General features: G+C 37.4%; 1 protein-coding gene across 1 annotated transcript; it reads right to left on the bottom strand.

Moving 5' to 3' along the window:
• Positions 1–282: 282 nt before the first annotated feature.
• On the bottom strand, positions 283–5418 carry LOC104087727 (uncharacterized protein At2g23090-like). Its single transcript, XM_009592284.4, has 3 exons — positions 5123–5418; positions 4867–4907; positions 283–579 (listed from the first exon to the last, which is right to left on the bottom strand). The coding sequence occupies exons 1-3, from the start codon at positions 5193–5195 to the stop codon at positions 460–462; spliced, it is 234 nt and encodes a 77-aa protein (XP_009590579.1). The 5' UTR covers positions 5196–5418; the 3' UTR covers positions 283–459.
• Between the last annotated feature and the right edge of the window lie 4366 nt (positions 5419–9784).

Genomic DNA, 9784 nt, shown 5'->3' with positions numbered 1-9784 from the left:
GCTACTAACAACTTTCCGAAAACATACATGTTTTCTCCTGGTGCTGTAGAATTCTCACCTTCCTACGACAGTATCTTGATTTTTGTTGCTCTATCAAGTCATAGCCCTTTGCAGGGCGGTCGTTTTTGTGCATCAATCAAAACGTTGTTTGGTCATTTTTGGTGGCTATTTATTAGTTTAAAAGCTGAAGTTTAGCTATTCTAAGATAACAGCTGGTTTCTGGTATTCCTTCACAAGACGGTTTTAGTTTCAGCATTTGCGTGTTCCACTTCACATAATAAATTGACTCAACGGCAGGAGGCTTCATAATTAAAACAAACCACTAACACAACTTGAGAGTCTCACAAACGAGCACACACATACAATACAAGCAGTTCACAACTTGATAGTTGCAGCTAGTGACTGGCAGATAATACCAACTTTTTTTCTGCAAGGATGTTTGGCACCTAATTAAACGGTTCACTTTTTGAGATGAGGAAAACAGGCATAGAGATCAGATTTTGGATGTTTAGCTTCAGCATGTTCCTTGCACTTCACCTCTGATGTCGTGCACATAAATGTCTGCATACACACCTTGCACTGCCATCATCCAAAAAATGAAAGTTAGCCAACAGTCGTAGCATACGTAAAAGGATCATTTAGACTGTAACTGAATTGCGGGCCTCAAATCCAATGTAGAAATGATAGCCAATAAAATCTTCGTTACTTGTAAGCCATAACAATCGTAACAAACAGGTCTGTTGGTCAAATTATAGGAATCGGATTTAGAAACTCCTAATCCACTCTATCTCTAAGTCAACTCACATTATAGTGGCATTTGAGACTCTGAATCCCCTTTCAAAGAAGTTTTACTTTATGTGTCACGTAACCAACATAACTTATGTGAGAATCTTCTCCGGCCAAATACATACACGGCCACCTGAACTTGTCTAGATATTCCATTTAGACACCTAAACTACGCCTATGACCTATTGAACATCTGATCTATGTTCAAACTGTTTCTATTGGACACTCTTTGCTGACATGGTAGGTAACGTGTTGCTCACGTGAACTTGAACGCGTGTGAGACGGGAAAATGGAGCTTCGCTCGGAAATCCGGCCACTTTTTCAAAGCTTCTTCTTTCTCAGGCAACCTCTAGTCTTCTTTTATTCCTTCTTCTTTCTGTGTTTCTCTTCCCTCAACCCATAAAGATTCAATTTCTTCCCAGGAACTAGATCTTAAATCCTATCCTCTGCCGGAAATATCATCACCGGCAATCCCCCATTTTTGTCGGCCATCACTAACGCCTCCCCTTCCTCTTATATTGTTCCTCTTTCTTTTTACCCCCCAAAGTCCCTCCCTAAAATCCTAAAAGTAACAGATCAATTTTCCACTATTTAATTGTTATTCTGACGACCCCAATTTCTCTCCCCCGGCGACCCTTTTGCTCTCCTCCATTCCAGATCCGTTGCAACTGTTTGCTGCTTCTTTGCCGCTCCGGTTAGGATTTTGCTTGGCGCTGAAATTGTATGTTATTGTTCGCCAAACCCAAGATCTGCGACTGAACGGACTTCGCCAGAAAGGTGAAACTCTGCCGGATACTTTTCGGTCAACTCTTTTTTCTTTTTCCTTTTAAGTTTTTCTTTTTTTCAGATTGACTTTCTTTTTCTAAGCTGACATGTCTTTTTATCATCGGTGTTGTTTGCCACATCACAATGAGTGGCATTCACGCTCCTTGAGTTGCTTAGGATTATGTAAAATGTGTTCAGCAGACACAGTTTGAGCATACATCAAGTGTCCAACAGGTCGTAGGCTTGGTTTAAGTGTTTAAATGGAATATACGGACGGACAAGTATAGGTGCCTGTGTATGTATTGGCCATCTTCTCATTATTGGACTTGTGGACTCATGGGTCCCACTTGCTTTGAAACATAAAACCAAAAAAAGGGATTTTTGAAATCGAAATTTCTCTAATTAAGATGCTTAACTAAAGGCAAAGAGAAGAAGAGAGTGAAAATATAACAAAATATATCAGCTAATAAAAAAATTCATGTCTAAACCTTTGCTTTCTATAACCTTTGGTCCGGCTCTTATATGAGCTCGCGGCATTGTGTAATTTCGGTATGCATATAGATGGGCTGGTGATTAAGCATCTCCTGACAGCAGCCATCGCCAAGGACTTACCCACATTGGTCACCTTGATAAGATAATATTGAAATTCATGTACATATGTGCTTTTAGACAGGAATTTTTCATTAGTTGCCATATTTCTTTACCATATTTTCAGTCTCTTCTTACTCTTTTAGTTAAGTATCTTAATATGGACTTGAAAATTTTCTTTTTTGGTTCTATGTTTTAAAGTAAACAACAATTGGGACCCATGAGTCCACTTGTCAAGTAATGGGAGACCCTCACATAAGTTATGTTGTTGTGCAACGCATAAAATAAAAATTCCAACCTTTAAAACCCTAAACATTGGCAACAACGATAGCAAAGCCAAACTAGCCAAAACTTAGGCCTATATCACGTAAAGTGTAGATTGACTTTGAATCAGTTCAAATTGCCCCTCTAAAGGAATTTTAGGCAAAGGCTAGTTCAATTTGATAAACCGTACACTGATTGAAAGCTTTTAAATAGTGTGAAGTTTCAAATACAAACTAAAATAAATGCAGTAACATAACTTGAATCATTATTAGGTATAAAACCAATATCACTTGACTCTTTATATACTACAGCAAAAAACATAGAGCTTTCAAGCCTTTGCTAGTGACAGAAACTCATCCTTTTCTTTAAAACTTTCTAAGCTTCTACATCCTAGTTCTTGTTGATACCTCACCTCCTTATTTTGCATGACATCTTCTGAATCTCTAGACACAGAGATGACAACTGCTATACCACCTAACCCTCCAAGTATAGCAAAATCACTTTTGAACAAACCTAAGAAACCCTCATTCCAAGAAACTCCAGTGGCTACAGTACCCAAAGCAAGCTCAAAATTCTTCTGATAAGGCTGAAGCAAAATCTACTGATCCCATTATTAATCTGGGAGAGAATAATTCACTACTTCCAAAAGATGATATGATGTCATATTCTTCTCTCCAGAAGAAATAGCCCGCATCTATCAGCCTTTGAAATTCTGTCACTGAGAAACATTTTGGTAAACAACTGAGTCGCCAATATCTCCGACCAAAAATCAGAGACAAATGGAAGCCTAGTGAAAATTTCCAACACATAGAACTTGGATGTGATTTTTACATTGTAAAGTTCTTGAAAGAAGAAAATATACTCAAGGGTTTTGCCTAATGGCCCTTAGTTCATTAATGATTTCTTTCTTTCAATTAAGATGGGAACCTAATGTTGTAGCTACTCAAGCAAAATTTGCTCTCTCACCAGTTTGGATACGACTACTACAACTACCAACTGAGTTCTATTATAGAAATTCTTAAAATAATTAGAAACAAAGTGGGTAGGTTGTTAAAGTCGATACATGTACTTCTTCCATTCTCAAAAGATGGTATGCTCATATATGCGTAGAAGTATCAATTGATACCCCAGTCGACTCATCTCTTTGTTGACAATCAAAAGCAGCAAATTTTATACGAAGGAGACAACATTTTGTGCAAGGATGTTGCATATTAGGACATATTCAGCCTTCCTGCAACTATAATGCTCTTAAACCAATTGACGATTCTTCTATACCTAAATCCGAGCAAAAAATAGCTTCTTTATCTTTGCAGGAAATCAATTCAAGAGCTGAAAATTAGAAATGGTTATTCTTCCTAGGAGAAAAAGAAACAATCAGAGTTATTAATTCTCATCTGTCCCTGATCACAATAATCAATCAAAGGAACAAGGTATCAGTGTAGAATTTTGTATGCCACTACAAATAAGCTAAGTTGCTTGGACACGGGTGCGGGTGTCCGACACGGGTGCGGATCTAGAGGTCGGATCCTTCGAGATATAAATTTTAAGATTCAGATATACGGATCCTAGTACGGATACGGGTGCGGGGATCCTGCTAAAAAAAATTCAAAAAAATAGAAGTATAAAAATACCTCTAAATTATGAGAAATTTTGTGAAATACTAACGTATAGCTTGTAAAATGTGGATTTATTTTTTGTTCTCAAGTTGTAGATAAATAAAGGATTAATTTCCTAGATAAGGTATGCTATTTTCTTCAAATTTACCCTAGTTTTGGTTCTGATTTCGGGAATCAAATTGTATCGCGTCTCGAATTTTTTCGTCCATCATGGTCAAAGTACCCAAAATTGTTTGACCATATCCGGTACGGATCCCATACCCACACCCATACTAGTGTCGTGTCGACACGGGTGCGGCACTTAAACTGCCATGTCGGAGCAACTTAGCAAATAAGTAGAGGCCTAGTGGTCATTGAAGTGGGTTGAGAACCATGAGATCTCAGGTTCGAATCCTAACGGAAGCAAAAATACTAGGTGATTTCTTCTCATTTGTCCAAGCCTTGGTGGACAAAGTTACCAGATACCAGTAAACTGTTACTGGTGGGAGGTAGCAGGTATTCCGTAGAATTAGTCGAGGTGCGCACAAGCTAGCATGGACACCATGGTTATCAAAAATTCAAGCACAACGAGAATAGTTACAATGTTATTTTTATGATAATTTCACTACTAAGAATTTTCTTCCGTGTATTACACGAATAACGATTCAAATTTCATTAGCCAAAATAATGCCTCTATTAAAATTCAGAATAATACTTCCACCACCACTAAGACCAATAAAATAAGTACACGTGGAACTCACATTAAATTTTGTATCCAGTTAAATTCCTCATAGAGTCCCTTAAACGTTCCAATTACACTTTTGTTACGTTAACAATTAAGTATAAAAAATGAAATTAAAAGCAGTACCTGGATACTCATGGCTTTTTTGTTCGTGTCGAGCTGACTTCCTGCGACAATTTAGGTAGTTAACATAAAAGCGAGCTAAACCATTTATGTAAACTTTTTTGTGTCTAAAACAACTCTAAAGGCACAACTGCTGCAGTCAGATCGGACTAAACTAAAGCTAAAATAGGACTTATTTTACCAATAGTTCAATAAGAATTAAGATCTGTATTTACAGAGAAATAGATTAGGATTCGAGTAGATTCAAGAGAGAGAATACCTTTGGAAGCTTTTGACTTCTCGAGATTCTTCTCGCGAGCCATCTTGGCTTTCTGACCGTTGCCTCCACCCATGATTTTGCTTGATCAGAGAGGTCGGAAAGAAAACCCTAGAAGAATCCTTTTTGTTTCAGCGCTAAAACGTGGCGGGGAATGGCAGCTGATGGGTATACAAAGGGAGATACATATAGAAAGACTCCGGAGTTAGGGCCTTAGGTGGGCGAAGGTGGGGGGGAGGGGTCGAGTCTTTTTGAAGACTACCGGTTGAAAAGGATCTACAAAACAAAGAAATATACACGAGTCTTTATTTAATTTGTATACATTCTTACTATATTATTTCATTACGATAAATTAATATAATTTGATTTTTTTTATTTTTCACTCGTATATTTGATATTTTCTTTGTAGCTCGATTAATTCAAACATGTGTATAAGTGCAACGATCTGATCGGTCGTTTTGAGCTCTAGCGCATCGTTCGGCGGTTTGAGGCCTTGAGTAGCTTCACTTCAGGTATTATGACTTGTACGTGTGGTCGGAATTTCATTTCGGGAAGTTCGGGATTGATTTGGAAAGAAAATTCTAATTTCGGAAGCTTTAAGTTAGAAGAAATGGCTAAAATTTGACTTTTGAGTAAACAACCTAAGAATCGGGATTTGAAGGTTCCAATAGGTTCGTATGATAATTTCGGATTTGGGCGACGCTTATTATAGAAGGTTGGCATTTTAAAGGTTTAAGAATTTCATAAATTTGGTTTGAAGTGGATTTTGATGTTATCAATGTTCGTTCGGGGTTCCGAGCCTTGGAATAGCTTCATTAGGTCATTTGTGACTCGTTGCGAAATTTGAAGTCATTTCGGATTGATTTGATACATTTCGGCAGAGGATAAAGAATTTGAAAATTTATAAGTTTGATTCAAGGCGCGATTCATGATTTTGATGTTGCTTGACGTGGTTTAAGGGTTCGACTAAGTTCGTATTGTACTTTAGGAGGTGTTGGTATATTTGGTTAAGGTCCCAAGGGTCTCGGGTGGATTTCGGATGGTAAATATATCGAGTTTGGACTTGGGAGAAGCGCTAAGGCAACTGGGATCTAGTGCAATCGCACCTGTGTGGAAAGGGCCGCAGAAGCGACATTTGGACTAAACTGGGATGGCCGCAGATGCGAGGGTATTTTCGCATCTGCGAGCCCGCAGATACGAAGGGAGCTCCGCGGAAGCAGAAAACGAGATGGGCAGCTCGGGTCACAGAAGCGGAAGATCCCCGCACGTGCGGAAGCGCAAGAGCGTGTGGTGGACCGCAGAAGCGGTCGCGCGGAAGCGAAAAGTGGTTCGCAGAAGCGGATTTCGCCTGGCTTGGAGGGAACCGCACCTGCAAAGGATTTTCCACAGGTGTGGCTGGTGTGTCCGCAAGTGCGGAAAGTCGGCTGGGTAGATTGTTTTTAAATTGGGGTTTTGCTCATTTCCCTCATTCTCTCACTTGGTTTGGGCGATTTTGGAGAGCTTCAAGGGGAGATTTTCTTCAAGTAACACAAGGTAAGTGATTCCCACCTATTACAAGTTAAATATATGGTTTGTATAGGGATTTAAATATGAAAATTAGTGGAAATTGTGGGTTTTTGGTAGACAACCTAGAATTTGGTATTATTGGGTTTGGACCACGAAAATTGGACATGGAATTGAGAATAAATTATATATTTGAGTTCGTAATGTTATGGGTAATGTTTATGTTCGAAAATTTTCGAGATCCGGGCACGTGGGCCCGAGGGTTGTCTTCATCGACTTTTCGAGCGGAGTTGAGAATTATTTAAATTGATTAATTATAGGTATTAGAATATATTTTTGACTGGTTTGCACGTTGTTTGAATAGTTTTGGATCAACGAGTATTGGTTTGAGGCGTTAGAGAGGTCTTAGAGTCGGTTATGGAACTACGGAGCGAGGTAAGTCTCCTGTATAACTCTGTGAGTGGGAAACTATCCCTAGGTATTGTATTATAATGTGCTACTTGTTGCGGGGGCTACGAACGTGCGAGGTGACGAGAGTCTGTACGTAGCTAGATTCATGTTATGTCCAGGTAGACTTAGGTTCCCGCCATGCTATAACTGTACTATTTTGTCCCTTGCCAAATACATTCCTTTATTTTATATTACGATTTGAGACTAGACTTGCGTAGAGTGATAGACTTGCTATTGTAGAGATTTGACGGGTTTTATGATAAGCCGCAGATTTAATTGTACTCTCCTTATAAAATTCTCCCGTGTTATGCGTTCTCACCAAAATATTCTCTTAAAAATCTATAACTCACACGACTATTCGTGAGTGGGGTCGAGGACCCGTCAAAGCTTCTTATTCTAATGTGATCGGGCCATTTGCCTCGGCAGGATAGATACATCTATGGTTTGTGTCGTTCGACCCTTGGCAGTGCTCACACTATGATGGATCGGGCTGTACGCCTCGACAGGATTATGTGCCACACTATCATGGGAGCGGGCCGTTTGCCTCGAAAATAAAATAGACATATCTATGGTTCGAAAATATTATGATGGATTGGTCTGTACGCCCCGATATTTCTATAAAATACTCTTATGAAATCATGCGTAATAATTGGCAAGAAGCCAGTATATCTGTGAACTTTTCCTAATTAAACTGTGACGACCTATCTGGTAAGGTCCATTATATATACTCCGATCGAGGAGGTAACTCATAGCTGAGAGTTTGAGTTTTTGCTGAGAGTAGGATTGTACCGCATATTTATACTTGTTATTTCGTTTATTTCCTCTGATTCACATCTGTTTACTCCTTCTGTATCTGTCTTATTGGACCACTAATAAGTGTTGATGTTGACCCCTCGTCATTACTTCTCTGGGGTTAGGCTAGATACTTACTGGGTACGCGTTGATTTATATACTCATGATACACTTGCTGCACTTTTGTGCATGTACTTATATGTTTGGTGGTCTTTTGGGTGCAGAGGCACGGCTATTGCGGGGACTTTACCGTGAGCTGCATTTCATGTTACGATCCGCAACCTGCAGAGTCTCCATCAAAGTTATTTATATTCTCCTGTCTAATTTGTATTCTAGATAGATGTTATATTTTATTATATTTCTTAGTTGATGCTCATGCACTTGTGACATCGGAGTTTGGGGGTTCTTACGGATTGTTCATTATTGTGGTTCGCGTAAATATTATTATCCACCCTGTAAATTCTATTTCATACTATTTAATTTATGAAAAATTATGATTTCAAAATACTAAAATGAGTAATTAAGTGATCAATCACTGTTGATTTGCCTGACGGTGGTGTTAGGCGTCATCACAATTTTTAGTGGATTTTGGGTTGTGATAATAAGCGTTTCGTATCAAAAAAATTTAGGATTCGAATCTAACACCTTTGAAATCCAAAATATCTAATTAAGGATGGATGAGTTTATCCATCCAAATTAACACCTTGATAATCACGAGATTTATTCGAATTAGACGAATACAAGTAAACTTTTTCCGATTTGGTATGCGGGTAATTTATTTTTTTTCTCCTTATCTAGTCTATTTTAAGTTAAGAGAAGAAAAATCATCAATTATATTATCGACCAGACATCAATTGTAGTTAATTGCATATTATCTAAATTCAACATTTAAATTATTTATTATAATTTTTTTTTACCTTTGTGTCATTTTATTTTAATTGTTGTATTTTATTCGACTTTGAAATCGATTGTATTTTATAAAACTCACTTAAACAACCTTACATCAAGATGAATAATCATTTCCGTAAAATTAAAATTAAAATTTTTTAATTCGTAAGTAAAAGCTCTCTTTTTCAATCGATAAACAAAAATCTAATGCATCATAAAATAATAGCATCAAGGCCATTTTTTCTTGCTACCAAGTTTTTTTTTTATAAATGGAAAATCTTAAATTAATACTAGCATTGTCCAGAATTATTACCTAGGCAAAAATAGAATGTCCTTAAAAGTTTCACTTCTTAGGTTCTTCCTCTGCTACGCAAAATCTTCAACTCAAACTTTAACTTTTCTTCCATTTTTTCTTGCACTTGGTCTTTTCTTACTATTTTTGATTCTTTTCCATTATTTAAGCATACTCAAAGCTTCATAACTATCAGGGTTATGAGTGTTAATACCATCACTCAACAAAGAAAGTCTAAGTCTTCCATCAGCACGTTCTGTTTGGAAGTAAGATTTGCAATATAAAAGCACAAGTCATCAAGTTATATAAATTATCGTTTATTAAAGACTATCACATGGTGATCAATCTATATCATCAAGCTATATAAAACTGCTGATGTCCATGGCATATAAAAGTTATATAAATGCCATCAAGAAAATACTATATAAAGAATAATCACAAATTGCTTCCATTTCAAAAAGAAAGGTGTTCATTAAAGACTACCACCTGGAAATGCCATCAGACACTTAAGAAAGTACATCAAAAAGAACACATAATAGTTGTTTTGTCTTCAGCAACATTAAAGACTAGATCTTTGTCTTCAGCAACATTAAGCATAACATATAATAGCTGCCCATAGCAACCTTAACAGTTTGGTTACAGTTCTATTGTTCAAAAATTACACTAGACATCAAAACAAACTTAGCACCACATAAAGAACCAAACATGCTAATTAGCCTTGTTCTTAGTCGGCTGAGAGG

This window comes from Nicotiana tomentosiformis, chromosome 2 (genome assembly GCF_000390325.3).
Source record: "Nicotiana tomentosiformis chromosome 2, ASM39032v3, whole genome shotgun sequence".
NCBI lineage: Eukaryota > Viridiplantae > Streptophyta > Magnoliopsida > Solanales > Solanaceae > Nicotiana > Nicotiana tomentosiformis.
This window is presented reverse-complemented; position numbering and strand designations above follow the sequence as displayed.

Coding starts and splice junctions, on each gene's coding strand:
- LOC104087727 (XM_009592284.4), bottom strand. CDS start 5,195: ATGGGTGGAGGCAACGGTCAGAAAGCCAAGATGGCTCGCGAGAAGAAT. Junction 4,908..5,122: donor GAAGTCAAAAGCTTCCAAAG/GTATTCTCTCTC, acceptor AAATTGTCGCAG/GAAGTCAGCTCGACACGAAC. Junction 580..4,866: donor AAAAAGCCATGAGTATCCAG/GTACTGCTTTTA, acceptor GGATGATGGCAG/TGCAAGGTGTGTATGCAGAC.